The sequence below is a fragment of the Diadema antillarum genome, unplaced genomic scaffold, assembly GCF_040938485.1.
Source record: "Diadema antillarum isolate AM-2024a unplaced genomic scaffold, OU_Dant_1.0 seq00001372_RagTag, whole genome shotgun sequence".
In the NCBI taxonomy this organism is placed as follows: Eukaryota; Metazoa; Echinodermata; class Echinoidea; order Diadematoida; family Diadematidae; genus Diadema; species Diadema antillarum.
Genome location: NW_027272133.1, coordinates 149,058 through 166,925, shown reverse-complemented (window position 1 = coordinate 166,925; position 17,868 = coordinate 149,058). Strand labels below are relative to the sequence as shown.

The 17,868-nt window shown below is 36.7% G+C and overlaps 1 protein-coding gene across 6 annotated transcripts in view; it reads left to right on the top strand.

Moving 5' to 3' along the window:
• LOC139708766 (band 7 protein AGAP004871-like) overlaps nucleotides 1-17,868 on the top strand; it is a 100,707-nt gene that overhangs the window by 63,734 nt on the left and 19,105 nt on the right. For all 6 annotated transcript variants that reach the window (XR_011709385.1, XM_071620715.1, XM_071620712.1 and 3 more), the window contains exons 5-6: nucleotides 8,285-8,488; nucleotides 11,364-11,419. Coding sequence is in view for 5 of the 6 variants with exons in the window: in XM_071620715.1 (XP_071476816.1) it covers nucleotides 8,285-8,488; nucleotides 11,364-11,419 (260 nt within the window). In the remaining variant the exon portion in view is untranslated. The remainder of the gene's footprint in view (nucleotides 1-8,284; nucleotides 8,489-11,363; nucleotides 11,420-17,868) is intronic.

Below are 17,868 nucleotides of genomic sequence, written 5' to 3'. Positions count from 1 at the left end.
TCTAAGAGGAATTCAAAGTTTATTTGATGGAAAACTTTTTTTTTGAAATGGCCAGGATATCCAAAAATAAAGAAGACCTACATAAAACGGTTGGACCTACATTTTATTAACCTGATGAAGACGGACTGATTTTGCTACAACACACATTTCCCATAGACAACTGCCCGAGTATACTCTGGACTCGTCCTCAACCAGTTTTGAAAGACCACTTTGTTTTACATTATTTTTGGATATCTTAGCCATTTCAAAACCAATTCATCAAATAAACTTTGAATTCCTCACAGAATCGTATGCTCTTTCATATTTCAGGAATGGTTTCCAATTATTTTGCAGAGAGTTAAAATCTGAATCCCCATCTTAACCAAAACTATACCATCCCATTAAGATCACTGCAGCCCCCCCCCCCCCCCCCCCCCCCCCATGTGTCTTCTTGTTAATCCTTTAGCACCCAAGATTATTGTCAAAGTCAAAGTCTTTTAAACATCTGATTTTGTAAAACTGAATTTGTTTCCTTTCCCATTGGCTACATGACAAATTGATTGTGTGTCTATAGATGTATACTTGCAGAGTAATGACACAGGAATGAGCAACATTAAAGGCATAATTTGCCATTTGCAGATGAAACAAAAACCCACCGTTAGTGCTTCAAAATAGTTCTAAAATGTGAGTTAGGGATAGAAACAACCGATGTGAAAATTTAAACCAGTATAATCGATATTAAGTATTGTTAAATATACAAAATGTGAACAATAGTTACAATAAAAATGATTGCAGACTAAACTGTCTACAGTTATGGTTTAATGAGAAAAATAGCAATATCTCTTGTATTTTAGGCTTTATTGCAAAAATGTATATGGTCGGATGTTTTGTGATGCAATTGAGCGACGCATATATGTATCAAATGTGATATCTTGAACATTTTTTTAAATCACTGTGCTTAAAGGTAAACAGGACCTTCAACCAAATAAGGAAATGCATAGTTAAACACCATTTTAACATACCTGTATGAACACATCCCACATGCACAGGCACAGGCACACAATGGCACCTGTAGGTATTTGAAGGCGAATGATTTCACATTCCTATTCTTTCAAAACATTGCATGTTATAATTACTTTATTTTAACCTGTTGAAGACTAGTCCTGAGTATAATTGGGGCATGGTGTTTATGAGAAATGTTATAATGAATGAATGAATGAATGAATGAATGAATGAATGAATGAATGAATAGCAAAATCAGCTTGTTCTCAAAGAGTTAAGGAACAAAAAGTGCTCATCTTTCATATCAAACATCTTTCTGTATTGTCATACTGTTATTAGTAGACTTTAAAATGTGTTATTAGTTGGAATGAGTGAAAATAATCACTTTCACTGTCTTATTGGTACAAATAACAAGCCCTGCAAAGGGATTTGTCCACAAAACTGTCTGAAGACTGATTTTACAACCTCCTGGCTTTGAAGCACTAAGTTGTCTTTCATTATCCAACTGTAGAAGTATGATTTTGAAGAGGAAGAGTGCATTAGTGCACATCAGGCTATACCAAAACAAAGAGACTCTGCTTGCAATAGGTACCATAATCTATTCTTGTCATGTTGTATTGTTTGTGCTTAAATTTCCCTTTTAGTGTATATTCCCGCTTCCTAATAATCCCCTCTCTCCCCACATCAATGCAGTCCATGTCATCATGCAAGGGCTGAAAGCTGCCGAGGTCTTGTTATTCTCTTCAAAGGTGGCGGGTTGGGGGGGGGGGGGAGGGTTGTCACAGTGTGCGAGCAGGGTGCATGCAGCATGCAGCCAGGCTCATTATTAGCATAATGAATCCTGTTCGGTTTTTCAAAGTCCGGCTATAGCCAGCCGGCTGCTACCAACCGCTGAGGTTGACAACGTATGTGCGTGTGTTTGTGTGTGAGGGTGTGTGCGTGTGTGTGTGTGGGTGGGTGGGTGTGAGAGAGTGTGTGTATAACAGTTCATGTTTACAATGCTGTGCAGATGTGTGACTCTTATGAAAAGTTCGGATCTGTGTAGCTACGTGCAGGGACAAGCATAGTATTAGGGATCAGATGGGCATGATAAGGAATAGCAGAATTAGATGGTGACATTTAGAGCAAATTTGGGACTCCTAAATACGGGCATGGATCAGATGGCATCAATTGAGATTACATCAGAACAGACTGGTCAGCGGACAGACCATATTTCTGCAGCTCAGTGAGTGACAAAACCGAATCACTGTGCCTGGGAGAAGTAGATTCTGTGTCCCCAAATTTGACGCATGTAAATCCTTGGATTGAACTTTGATATCATCACAATTCCAGTGTGTCTTTATAAACTCTTCTCATTTATGTCCATCATGTGGCAAGATTCATAGAGATGCCAACATTCAAATTTATTTTGACAAACTATGCATTTCACTTTCTTTTGTAACACAGAATGATGTCATCAAGACAGTGTGAAATGAACAGCGTTTAGAACAACAGTGAAACCTTTTAGTGATGATACATTGTAATGCATATAGTCAAATCAATTACCAAAAGGGAGATATCTCGACTTGCTTCGTTGCCAAGTGGCCAATTAATGCTAAGACATGGAAGTACATTTTTAACCAGTGCACTGAGTAAAATACAACTAAATAATTGACAGAACTCTACCTAGATCCTGTCTCACCCTTTACTAGCATTATCATATAGATATTGATGAATGATATACTACATGGCCCCAACACAAACATATGTGTAATGCATACTGCATGCGTCCAGGCCTGCCGTTAAGCTTCTCCCACTGCATGGTGATACTATTGCCAAAATCTGCCTTTTGTGAGAGGCTAACCTGAGCTAACTAACTTACCCCTGAGGCCAGTAGCCCAGTTAAGCCATATGCTGATGGTATCCAGCTTCCCTGTTGAATCATAATGTACTACCTTTTATAAATGATATTACAACCAGAGATGTTTTATAATGACTATGCTGTAGTATTCCATGAGATGGTACTTTTGTTTTGGTCCTTTGTAATATTATTTTTTTATTCAATTTCTTACAACAATGCAATTCTATTTTGTTTTGGCCTGAGAAGCAGAATGGATGTAAACAAACAAATATATATTTATAACAAATTATGTTGTTCCTGAAGTCCCTTTTGTATCACCATGGCATTCATGAATGATTTTAATATTGTTTGACCTGATTGCATTGTTTAAATTTTAATGACAGTCACATTAAGAGTGATGAAACTAATGCTAATGAAATAAATTGGCAAGTTATATCAAACTGTTGCATGTACATGGTGCCTTAAAAAAATCTGAAAGATAATTTGCCTGGTGGTATTCCAGTACACATGGTATCATAATGCAAAACATCACAAGAAGGGATTTTTATTTATTTTTTTTTTTGAGGGGGGGGGGGGGGGGGGCTAAAAGTACCCAGATACATACATTAGAATGTATCAAATGATCACTGAAAACTACTCAAGGCAAACTTATACGAACTGGTCGTCTACCTAAGATGTGAACTTACAATGTGAATTTACATGCATTCAGAGCATGTAATACACATCAGTGAGTACATTATATCATAGGAATTACCCACACAGGGTGCCTTTGGTGCAATCTATCATGCCCCGGGCAATAGCCGAGGGCATTTGGACTGCTTTGAAAGTACTGAGTGTGGGTAATCATACTAATCCAAAACAAAATGTTGTGTATTATTTTCTATATGAAATGATGAAGTATATCCTTGTCATTCTAGTTCAAAATGTAGGCATTTAAAATTCTGCAGCAGCTATATTTGCAATTAAAAAAAAAAAATATGATGAAATCTTGGCTAGTGTCCATCACAACATTCAAGTGATTATGACTAGTCATGAACAAAATTATGCATTAGAATAAAATGCATGCATGGTCACATGTACACCTCCAACCAATTATTCAGTAAGGATTGGCTTCATCATCAATGTTAACTTGTGATACTCTGATGGTAGCTTAGATGCATATGCCTTCCTTCTGCCTGTCTTTTAGTAAACTAACCATACATTTACAAAAATCATCATTTCCAGGGATTTTATTTTATATCACAGTTTCAAATACTACACCATATTATTATTTTGACTTTTGTATTCCAGTAATGTAGATTGGAGTAGTTCATTACTTGCAAAGAACTTCAAAGGACAGAGAATACCTCACGCAAAGATATTGCAGAGAAACTCCACCATACCTTCGTATGGACACTGATATGAATGTAAACTGAAACAACACATTCATGAAAAATTCACCATGTTCTCAAGATAATCAAACCCAGGGAATGTGAAGTTCTTTATATTTTTATTGATCAGTTAAAAATGTAATCATAATCAGTTGCACAGTGGGAGAAACTTAGAATTTACTCACAAATCCAGCAGGGAGCAACACTTGATAATCAATCACCACATAAAATGCAAGCTACGTGTGGCAGGACCAGAATCACAAGAAACACTTTCATTGTACTGTAGCATTTGGCGATTTATCAATTGGTTTGTGCAAGTTTGTGCATTTGAGCAGAATATGCAAACTTGGCACACCGTCGACCAAGTCGGGCGTGCGAACATGGCACATAAAGAGTTAAAGGTCCTGTTTACCTTTAGGAACAGTGATTTAAAAAAATTTCAAGCTATGGCATTTAATGCATATGTGTAGGTCTGTTGAACCACAAAACATCCTATATTATATAAAATGTTCACAATAAAGCTTAGAATATAAGGAGATATAGGTTGTATCTGTATTTTTCTCACTAAACCGTAACTGTAGGAGGTTTAGTCTGGAAACATTTTCCATATACATATGTAACTATTGTTCACATTTTGTATATTTAACATCGATTTTACCTATTCAAATTTTTACAGTGGTTGTTTCTATCCCTAACTCACATTTTAGAACTATTTTAAAGCACTAATGCTGGAGTTTTGTTTCATCTACATATGGTAAATTATGCCTGTAATCAAATGTTCCTATTGCAAAATCATTGGAATCAAAGTGATATTTTCATGCACAGGATACTATTTTTATATTTGATACAGAAACAATATCCTAAGAGGCAAGATATGAAGTATCATAAAGTAAAATGAAGGAAAAAAACTTCACTACATTGGACATCCTAATGTCTTGTCAGCAGTTTGCTGCAACATAATCAAAATAGACTTATGAGTCTGAAGACAGTAATTATGCATTCTCAAAGTGCTGAAAGTTATAACAATTGTTCATTCTCCAGTGTGTTGTTAGCATGAGTGTTCTTGAAACAAAGTACATGGGATGGCAGTGCACTTCTGATAATTACGCGCGTGACCTTTTCTTGTTCGGTTGAAATGTTAGTGTAAATGCATCTATGGGACATGTTCACAAGAGCTTGGAATCAATAATGGTCTTAATGTTGGAATCCATAATGATCTTAAAGGTACTGTTCAACAGTGTTTTCAGTTTGAAAATCTGAATTTACCTGGCTCAACATAGTACTATATTGTCTCTAATATGGAGTATCTGTGACACTGCATTTGTATCAAAAAGAGCAAGGTTGAAAATTAATGCTGTGAGCGAGTGCATTCACCACACTCTATATTTTCCACAGACTGTCTTGATAGAATGAACCATCTACCAAAGAGTTTATAAGCATGATTGTTTGTTCATATTTCCCTTGATAATGACAGCATAATGCTCAAAAGGTTTGTGTGCTGGATTGGTCTTTTTTGGTTCATTTGTAAAGTCAACATGATGTGAAATTCCTTGAGCCACCAAAATGTAAAACAGTGCCTTTAAGACATATATTTAGATTAATATGATTAGCCCATGAAATATATCACTGCTATAATCTAGTTCAATAATATCACTTATGACTGTTAGGGTTTTTTGACATGCCTAGTTGGAATGAAGGGAATTTTTCTTCATTGCTCGAGATGAAATAATCATTAATCCTGTTTGTCACTTCTATATGCTTAGTGACTGAAAAAACATGAGCTCAAATTTTACTAGATTTCAAATTGAGATTCTGCTTTCAGAATCCCGCGCAATCCCCTGGAAAGCTTTTCTCAGAAGGGAATTCGCTTCATGACTTGAAATTCTGCCTCTCTTTCTGACTTTACCAGTTATGATGGGCAGGCTTTTTTTTCGCTGAATCCTAATTGCAGTCGAGACATTCTGGCAAGTTGTCAGAGCAAACACCTCAGCGGTGGGTCTCATGTAATATGCATGGACAGGCATGGCTGACATGACAGTCGAGCTCGGGAGCAGACGATCACAATGAGAAATGCGATAGTGGTAGTAGTGATGATGATGGTGCTGGTGGTGATGGTGGGGATGGGTTGATGGGGGAGCATGGTAGCACACAAAGAAGAAAATGAATATAAATAAAAGACAGCATACAGAAAAAAGAAAGACAATAGAGGACATGCAAGGAGAATATCAGTACAATGTACCACATCACAAGGATAGAATTTTCAATGCAGAAGAACATTGATACACGTATGCAGCTTATACCGTTAGATTGATTGATGTTATTTTAGAGACACACCCTGAACCCCCCCCCCCCCCCAAAGTTGAATATTTACATACCAAGATATATGTTTTTGGTGTAGCCTACATTATCAAAGCTATATCACCTAGTAGAATTATGACATACTTAATCCATTGAAGACGGTTTGATTTTGCTACAACACGCATTTCCCGTAGACACTTGCCCGGCTATATTCGGGACTCGTCCTCAATGGGTTAATTAAGACAAAGATTATTCATGTGCTTACCTTACAAAGAGATGACTTTTGAATACTTCATATGCATTATTATTCTAACATTCTCAGTTTCTTTAAAAATAAAATACAGTTTATCTCATCATGATGTGCAATCAGTGAAAATAACTTAGTTTATCAATTTAAATCTAGTTCTATACGTGCATGTGCTTGGATCTTTCATTCCGAGGACAAGTAAAAGTATAAAAACTGAACGGCAGCTGTAAAGTTGCAGAATGGTCTGTCTTATGATTATATGTATATATGTGTGTGTGTTTGTGTGTGTGTGTGTGTATGTGTATATGTATACCCGTATATATATATATCATGTATATATATATATATATATATATATAATAATAATAATAATAATACATACAATTTCTATAGCGCCGTTCTCCACTTTGGTTAAGTGCTCAAGGCGCTTTACAATTGTACATCAAAGCAAACAGATTGAAAATACAAGTACATCACAGTAATAGAAGAAGGATGAAGAAGCAGAAAAAAAAAAGACATGAAAGTCTGTCTTCAATATATATATATATGAATATTGGTTCTCTGACAGAGCTGCTGTGTCCCTTTGTATATTTAAGTCCTTTCAGAAAATGTGTCTGCCAAATACCTTTGTATTATATACATGGCCTATTTCAGTTCTGTTCTGTGTTGTTCACTCCTATCATAGTCACGCAATATGAACTCAAGATCAGAGTTTTGTGTTTATATATGTATGGCCCTCATTTCTGTCGGGAGCAATTTCTGACACACATGATGGAAAAGAGCTGTGTATTTTTCACTCCAAGATGCAAAATTGAAATTACCATGATGTTTCAGGAGGTCAATGGCTGCTGGTTGCACTTTTTTGGGAGGGTGAGGCTTGTCATGTGGGCCATCTGCTTCTGTAATTAGGCTCCTGTATGTACATGACATCATGCCTATTATGAATATTTTTTTTTTTTTTGGGGGGGGGGAAGGGGGAAGGGTGGGGTCTATTCTTACATTCTCTGCCATGGTCCTACTCCATAGCGCACTTGTGTGTATTAATATACTGTAAAACCAAAAGTGTTGGTGCACATGAAACCTTTTGTGAATTTTGCACGGAGGGAGCTAAACTTTGCGAAAGTAAAATGCAAGCATGTGAAAGTTTCTGTGTAGACAAGAGATTGAATGCCATTGGCAATTATCTTCCTGTCCATCCGTCTATCTTGTTACAGCACTTTGATATATCTACTTTTGTAGTATTTGTCTTTGAAGGTGGTTTATAGGCCTACATATTTTATCTTTGTATTGCCATCAAAACTTTTCCATATCTAAAAGTTATTTCTTTTGTTTGTGTTAACATTTCTTTGTTTCCTTTCATGAAAATGATTTTCGTTAAGGTTTCTCAGATGGCAGGAAATTACTGAAAAAAAGTTGATATATGATTGTCTTTTTTGGGTATCGAACCAAAATGCATAATATCACAATGTTAATTAATGTTAACTGATAAGTACGGTAGGCCCCTTCAAATTTTGTGTTCACATCAACTTTGTTTGATTCCTGCGACAGATTTTGACCAAAGACAGTGTGACAGTCTCAGTGGATGCCGTAGTCTACTACCGCGTCCAGAATGCCACCATCAGCATCGCCAATGTCGAGGACGCCAACGCCTCCACCCGACTTCTCGCCCAGACCACCCTGCGCAATGTGCTCGGAACCAAGAACCTTTCTGAGATCTTGTCAGACCGTGAGGGCATCAGTCACTTTATGCAGGTAGGGGAGAAGACAACATTATATAGATGATGACTGGCGGGGGAGGGAACATACCAAAATGTTCCACCCGAAGGGTTTGAAATACTATTGAGGGAGGTTATAAGTCCCGAGACAAAGTCAAGGGACTTATAGCCTCCTGAAATAGCATTTCAAACCCTGAGGGTGGAACGTTTGATACATGTTCCCGACAGCAAAAGTCATCATCTGTTATATTATATGGGTTAGTCAAATATAATTTTTGTACGTCAACGTCAACCACAAAGATCGTAGAGATTCAGTGTACGTAGCCCAACCAGACGCTGATAATACGCTGTGCGCTATACTTACAGCGACTAGGCTGTGTATATTGTTACAGTGCTCGCGCTGAGCCAATTCACTGTGCGCGCGCGGTCCTAGGCTTTCTGTCAATTGTTACATGAAAATGTTTTCCCATGGGAGAACATTACCAAGAATGTTCGCCCATATATGGGGGAACATAATGAATGTACCTCCATCATGTGACTCTGTTTAGCCAATCACTAACCGGTATTTGACTAACCCATTTAATATTAACCTGTTGAAGACTAGTCCTGAGTATAGTACTCAGGCAGGTGTCTGTGGGAAATATGTGTTATAGCAAAATCAGTTTGTCCTCAACGGATTAATGCAAGAAAGGGCAGCATAGTGACAATTTAATTTTTATCATTCCTACAATAAAATGGGTACCCTGACAGTATGTCACAGAAATTGCAGCTAAGAGACTGCAAAGAAACTAATTTGACACCTTGCTCTTTGTTCAGGAAGCCAACAGTTTTATGTGTTTACTATGTCCTGTTTGAATTTTGAAGTTCAAGAATACTTTCATAACAGAAACTCTCCAGTTTTATGCAGAGATGGTGTTGCAGGATTTTGATCTTTTGTGTCTGACAAAGTAAATTATAGAAAGTTGAGAGTGGCTGGCAAACTTTAGAGCAATACTAAAATCAGGAAATCAGTATGTGCAGATGCTTTCTAAATATTTTGTGGTAATGAGTTATGTAGTGGTCCTTCTTTTCCAGAGTTATATGATTGGTTTATGCTGGTTTTTTTGCAGCAACCTTATCTCTTACAAGCTTGGCTTTCCCCAAATCTGTTCTGATGTGCTGTGTATGATTCTGAGGTCATATTTATTTATTACCGGTATTCATTGTCACTCACTGGCAGCTTGTCAATCAAAATCAGTAGAATGGTCCTATGATAACCACTTTTCATATTATCATTTTTTTTGTGTGTGTATGGAAAGCTATCATGGTATGTGTATGTATATTCTAGTATTGGTGTTTACCATTACTTAATTTATCTGCTACTCTAATGTATTTCATGTAATAAGCCTGATTATAATCACTGGCTTTATGAAACTATTTCATAATTGGATGATAAGTTTTATGATGAGTGTCCTGCAGCTTATAGTTATCAGGGTGGTGATTATGATTACGATGTATTCTAAGCAGCATTTTGAGTTCTCTTTTTTTTAATCATAAACATTCTGTTTTCTAATGTGTGTCTTCTATACCTCAAATGTTAGGTATCATTAATAGAAGTAGAATAGGTCTTTTTTTTTTTGCTGGAAGTGGTTCAGATTGCTTTGCCTATCATGTGGGAGAAATTTAAAGATGTGTGACAATTACATAACTGGTGTCAGTTGCTTTAATGTAATTATATAGTGCAAGAGAAAAATTATTTCATTGTACACACTGTTAAAGGAGCTAACCACCAACACAACAGTGGAGATCGGTTTAAAATCTCTTCTGTGCTATTGTCCAGAATCTGCGGCTTCAGTTTTTCAAATTGTGTCAAAATTATGCAATATTCATGCTCCTGCAACAAGCATGAGTAATGATGAATGGATCCCTGAATGCATGGCTGCATTTATGCCCCACCCCCCTGCAAAGAATAATTTCCTCCATGGACATTTTTTTTTTTTTGGACAGGCAGTCAGGAATATGAGAGTCAAGGGAAATTGATGTGAATTGAATGAAAGTTAAATTATATTCTCCTGACCCTGAATTAATTTGTTCATTTGTCCGCCCTTTATTGTAGCCGAGACACCAGACAGATAAGCACAGGGCCATTGCAGCTAAGAGTGCATTTAACAAGATGTTTTCTAATGGCTGCTGTGTTTATGGAATGTGCAGATATAATCCAATCAAAAACCGACAAGAGAATATGTGAATTTTGTGAGGATCTGAAAGGGGCAGATTAATGTGATTATCTTCAGCTCAAGTCTGTATGGCAAGTTCACTTTCCCCGTAAAGACCTTGTTTTTTTATCATTTCAAAAGACAGGTAGTGCATATACTTTTCAAGGATTTGATTTCATTTCCATTTCTCTATCAAGACATTCATGGATGTGTGATTTAACCCGTTGAGGACGAGTCCAGAGTATACTCGGGCAGGGGTCTATGGGAAATGCGTGTTGCAGCAAAATCAGTCTGTCCTCAATGGGTTAATATGTTAACACCTGATGACTACTAACTGCCTCATTTTTCCTGTGATGCATGCTATCAAATATCAGAAACTGTTCCAAATGCAACCACCAGCCTGAATGCCAGCTTCATCATTAATATTATACATTTAAATCAACCCTGCAAAGAGTGTTTATAGCATCATTTTATGCACAATGTATGTTAAACAGGTGATTTGTTTTGTTTGTTTGTTTGGTTTGATTTGTTTATAGATGCATTCAATCAAATAGAAATTGAATACAAGTTTCAAAAGCACAAAAACAAAGAATAACAGTGCGGTGATGTAAAATGATAATATAACATTATTAAAACAGGTGATATTACCTGTAAAGACCATGATGTTTATTATTTATGTTGTTTTTTCCCCTCTTTTCCATTTTATTTTACCTTAAGTCAAGTCTTGATGAGGCCACCGACCCATGGGGTATCAAAGTGGAACGTGTTGAGATGTAAGTATAGCATTCACCAGAGATTTTAACATACGGCATCAAACTATGGAAAGTAGTCATCACTTCTCAGATATCTCACTTCAATGTCCTTTTTTGTATATCATTATGCTTCTATAATGTCATACATATATATAAAATTACCTTGGGTAACTGTCAATATAACTTTATGTATAACTATTTACGGAATTCATTGCTGTGGAACAAGACATTCAACAAATTGATATTACCCAAAGTCAGGATGTTATTGAGAGGAGGATAAAGTGCTTTCATTTTCTGGAGCAGTTTTCTGGAATGCATTACCCACATATGCATACATAATTCACCAAGTGAGACAAGTTTCCTTAGAGAATACTTAAAACATGTTCTTGAATGATATTATTAAATTTTGCACTTCATACATTCTTGTTTTTGCATTTATATTTTATTTCTGTTTCTCATGTGAACAAGTCCCACTGAGACATGCAAGAGTACTCACATCATTAAAGTGGCACCCTGTATGAATAAGACCAAATAACGATGATAATAATAATGATAGTTCCCATAGGTTATCCTTGCTTGATCATTGGCCCCAGCTAAGGCACTTTGTATGCAGATGGGTGAACCAGCCCTGTGTCATTCTGCCCCATCAGATGTGTGGTGTGGTGGGGAGATGTATTCTGGGCTTCTGCGGAATCATTCACTGCCAACCTGAACCAAGTTGAGCTGTCTTAATTGGCAAGCCCCCCACCACCACCCCCACCTACCCCCCCCCCCCCAACACACATACACACACAAAATATCTTGTCAGAATTAATGGAATAATGGAAATGCAATTTAGCTCACCCAAAGTGCTTTCTAGCTATCCAGGCATCAACTGTCAACAAATACTTCCATTAGTGTATATGGCATCTCCACTAGATCGTGAGTCCCATAAATTAGAAGTGGTCATAATTTCTCTTGCCATTAGCTCAATGATAGGACAACCTACTTAATTGTCAGAGATATTTTAGCCATTGTATCATCAATATCAGAAGTTTAGGTATGAACAATTGGATTAAGTGAATTTGTTGTGCAGCATTTGAGAATGCTAAAGGAGGCATTATATTCTTTTATGAATTTATTACAAGAGAAACACATTTCTTCTCTTCCTGTGACATACAAGGATATTTATGTTATTGTTTTGCATGTAATACATCGCTGTGGCTAAGGCAGGTAAAGCATCCCAAAATAACCTAAAAATAACCTAAATAAAGGATTTGAAAGGAAAGACATTGTTGTCATGTGTTTGAACACAGATGGTCATTAGCCCCTATGAAAGTTCCAGTATACCTAGTGACTAAGATGCTTGGTGATCAATATCTGATGATAGAGTGCACAAATTACATGAGATTCACATGCAAATGGTAATGGGTTACAAATTTATGCTTCGAAAGAGAACACAACTCAATTGCTATATGTTGAAATATAAGGCTTGTCCAAAAGAGGGCTTGAGAATAGTTGTATGTTGTTGCATGATGTAAATCCACTTTTATAGAGTTGAATAGTTTGATTGCAAAAGGAGCCAACTCCATTCTTGTTAATTTGAGATAAATTTGATTAAACCTGCTATAAAAAAAAATGAGGAGATACAAAATATGGAATATTTTTTATCATATCTCCCAGAATATTCCTTGATAAGAAATAACTGTTGTATCACTGGAAAGGTTCTATTTTGCTCAATCTGATGATGGACATACTTTGAAATGTTTCAAAATGGCACTTAACCTACAGTGTATTTCGCATTCAGACTCTTTCATTGTAAGATACATCAGAAATTTTGACATGATGTCATGTGGTCTTTCACAGTTGCTATTTTGAGCAAACCTTTGCCGAAATGGAGGGATGCGGCACCAAGAAGCGGGAACGCTGATAATTACAAATCCATTCCACATCAGCCTCTTTTGGGTGTGATGCTGTGTCAGTGGGTCAGTAGGTAGTAGAATGGGTGATACAGCCTTGCAACCAAACCACTCAAGCTCTGAAGAAAGTGTCCCTAATTGTGATTTTACCAGACAGTGATGACATTGCATCTATTGAAAAGTATAGGAAAGCTTTACCGTAGCTACCCACTCTCAACGGGTTATTTAAAGTCTGTTGCTCAGTCGTCTTTATGAATGTACATTGAATCCTGTCTACACTATGACATAGATTAGGCATACATGTATTATACTGCCTAAGAGTGAAATTTTTGCCTTTGCTGTGGAGCTATGATGATACTACTAGTCCAGAGAAGCTCTTTTTGTGCTAATACAGGGTATTTATGCATGTAACATCCAAGCACATTAGGGAAATACTTGAAGAGTTTGTTCGCAAAAACCGATAAGTCCATATTTGCCAAATGGAGATATTTGCGATTAAAGGTCAAGAAAAATAAAGATAATAATAAGAACATTTTTGCTTCTTTTGACCATAACTTCAAAAATGTACCCTTATATGTATATATATCATTTAAAAGGTATTATTTTGTACTTTATGACAAAGACCGTATTTCAAAATCTTCAAAAATGGACTTATCGGTTTTTGCAAACAAACTCTTCACTTGTGAACAAAATTGATTTCTGTTTTCTCAAAATGCACAACAAGAATAAAAGAATACAAAATTTTCCTCCTTGGGGAGGGAGACTACCTCCTTAACCCTCCCTCTGCTCAGTGTCAACACTTTTTTGCTTGCATGTTCCCCCTCTCCAAGGTTGAACATATTTTTGCATCCCCCCCCCCCCCCACACACACACATGTTCCTGTTTTTTACTATGTTCCTCCCAGATCCTAACCCCACTCAGTTGCTTCATTCCCTTATAAATGTTCATTAATATAAAATTTTCCATTTTGAAATCCTTGTTACAGCCTGATGACGAATCATTTCACTTGGTTCCTGCCCTGTTGATAACTTGTATCCCCAATTTCTCTTTATCCGTGTAGCATGCATTTTTTTTCTGATCACTTTTCTTTCCTGTCCCACTTTACAGTTAGTTCTCTCTCACACAAATATACATGTCCACTAAAAGTCCATCTTCAGACAAATAAGGACTGCCACATCGAAAATACGTCTGGTACTGGCCTGTATGTCTAGCCATAGTGGTCACCTCTGGTATTTAATTCTCCGCTTTCAGGAATGGGATGTGTCATGTTTCAAGTCTTCAGGGAATAACTTTATCTAGGAAACGATGGCTTACTTTAGGAAGCCGTGGTAGACGGGTTTACCTGTACTTTCTGTTCGCACTGTGCTGGGCAAGAAACATGGAAACTGTAATAAACAGCAAGCCTGGAAATACCTCAAAGTCATCAGCATGGTAGGCCTATGGTTCATTCGATAAAGATGGTACTATTTGAATAGGAAGAAGGAACTTGCAGAAAAGAATTACACAGTTAAATCAATACCTGCAGGATTCGCAATGGCCTGGAAAAGGGGGAAAATAAACATGCGGAAATTGCAACAGACAAAATGGGGTCTGGCAGAAATGAGCATGCGCGGGATATGCGTACACAGCGCAAGAAATAGAGCAAGTGATGTGGAGAAATTGGGCCTCGGTAACCTGCACAATTTATTGCATGAACAATGTTCTCTCAGGTACAATCCTCCTGTACTCGGTGCTACTCTGGATGTTGCCATCATCCGTAGATTCTCACAGACAAAATACTGGCAACCTATACTGCCCCCAAACTGAATATTCTAGGGGACACTCATTAATTGTAACAAAATCCTCACCACTGGCAGTTTTCTTCATTATATTGAAATATGTCATTATAGCCAAATGGTAAAGTGTATGAATTTAGATAATATATGGGTCAGAATTTTGAACGATGTACAATTGAGCCAAAACAAGGCAAAATTTAAAAAGTAGGAAATTCTCCAAGTCATTCATCTTACCTGAAAGAGTGTAACTCAAGCTTTAATATGAACCCAATTATACTAGGATTTTCCCAGAGGAACAAGTTTTTATTCACCGCTGAAGTTTACCATGTCCAGAGCAGCGAACGTCCGGGAGGAATAGTACTACACATACATTTGAATACCATTTAACATAGTTTCCGAAGATCTGATTCAGTTCAAAATCCTAACGAAATATCTTAAGGGACATGTGTACGTGATTGCAGAATATCAAGCTTGTACTCTTAACCTGTACGTAATGGTAGACAACTGATGATTGAACTAAATTCGTCATTTCTGTGGAAATATTGCTCTTCCGCTAAACACTTCCTTAACTTTACGCGCATTTTACAGAAACTCAATATTTTCACCTCTTATTTCACTATCCCATACTTTAATCCTCACTCCCAAATAATAATATACCTTTTTAAGATGTATCTCATCTGGGCAGTCTCTATAACCCAACAAACATAGCATAGTTTTCATCACGGAGGTTCGCATGTAGCTCACGGACGTTCGGAACAAACAAGATATTGAACAATTCAGCTCTCTTGAGTTGAAAACGCATTCTACTCACAACAAACAGCAATTTCATGTCGAGAACAAACTCCTCTGCAAAATCCTGAATAGATATTACCAATATTATAAGCTTGTTTATCTTCTTATACTGAGGAATCAAAGAAAACAATTTTTCCATCTCTCGTAAATGAACGTACAAACGTACGTGTAATCTCAGTGACGTAGTCCATCCTTGAGAACGAATATATTTATCAAAATTTCGTTATCATGAAGTAAATATTCAGGTCCTAACCTTGTTATATAAAGTCTACAATGCAAAATTTGCTTTTTATATAACGAACATGATCACAGCTAAAATTATGACAAAGAATTGATATAGAAAAACAACAGAAACGTGCTCCGTTAAAGAAATACGAAGTTTAGCTGGGGAGGGCAAACGAATACGTTAGGAAGAAATCCCTCTGTGTTTGCTCCTTGTGTTACACACTGTTACCGAGGAGAATTTGCGTTATTATATTAGTCAGAAATGATGATAGGTTCGATACTGCGAAGTTTCGTCATAACAAGACACAATAAGTCCATATAACTTGGATGGATGTTTGTGACTTCGATATTATACAATATGGTTTGTTATAACAAACCTTTTGTAGCGCGTCATTTCGGAGGCTCGTTATTCATACAGTTTGTCAATACGAAAATTGATAGAGTTCGTATAATTATGAAGCTTTTTTATTCGGTAAATGATAGGAATCTCCGAAGGTTAACCGAAAGGCTTATTAATTGGAACATGAAAAATTATGTTCGCTTATCCAAATGTGGAGAAACAAGTTAACAACTAAGATCTTCCAATTTCAAAACCTCATAATAACCGTTTTCACCTAAACGAATATCAGGCCCATTCCACTTTTAGAAGAACGGACCTAAAAATAATGATCCTTAATATCTATTTTTCGAAGAACATTTCTAATAACAAACCCCCTGAATTAACTACATTTTTTTTTCCATTTTGGAATAACAAACCTTTGGACATCGGAGAAACGAATCTTTGGAAGAGCGAACGTATCAAAGTGCGACCTTAAACCTATTCTTAATAATTACTTTTTTTAACATGTGTTTTCAAAGTAAGCACAAAAGCACAAACAAATTGACGATCTCTCTGTCTCTTAAATGTAAAATGAAAAAAGAAATCTTGGAAAAAATTACAAATGAATATTGCTTTTCATTGATGAGTATAAAACAACACCATTGTGATGATAAGCGGAGGAATTGTGTGTTTTCATCAGCCAATAATTGTATACTGCATGATTTTTGTTTGCTTGTGACGGCATTTCGATGAGTAAAAAACATAAACAAACAAACAAAAACTTCTCCAGAGGAATTTGGTATAACGGGAGTGCACTGGCAATTCTTTTCTCTGTGTGTTGGAGCTCGATCCCTTCTCTGTTTCTCAGTCATTTTCATTCAACTGCTTCCACGTCCTTTTGAAACTTTTCCGTTTCTTATTCAACACATGCTCATTACAGACTTCTTCCGTCATTATCCTGAATGTGATTGCGTAGCACTTTTCGGATTTGTTTTGGTTTGTTTTGTTTTGTTTTTGTTTTCAGTTTGGTCGCAGCATGTTCAGGCTATTGAGGGAATGAGAGAAAAATCGTCATGAAGAGAAAAATAAGAATGAATTAAGGCATTTAATATCATGACAATTACAGCGAACGTCCGTTATGGAGACCAAAACTGGATGTGTTCTGTTTGAGACGGCAGCTACCGTACTCAAAAGATAAACACTTAGAGCACCTGTCACTAAAAAGTGGCACTGATCCTCTTTCTCCTACTATGTAATCCACTGACTTATTCAACCAACGAACATCCGTGAAAAAACGTTTTCCGTTTGTTATTACAGGTAAATTGAGTGCTGAACGCTATTCACTTTCGGGTATGAGCGGCTCGGTGATTTGGTAATATTTTCAACTAACATTAATCTCATGTGCAGTGATATATTTGCAATTGTCAGAAATGTCCTTTCTCGGACAGAACGTCCGTGAGC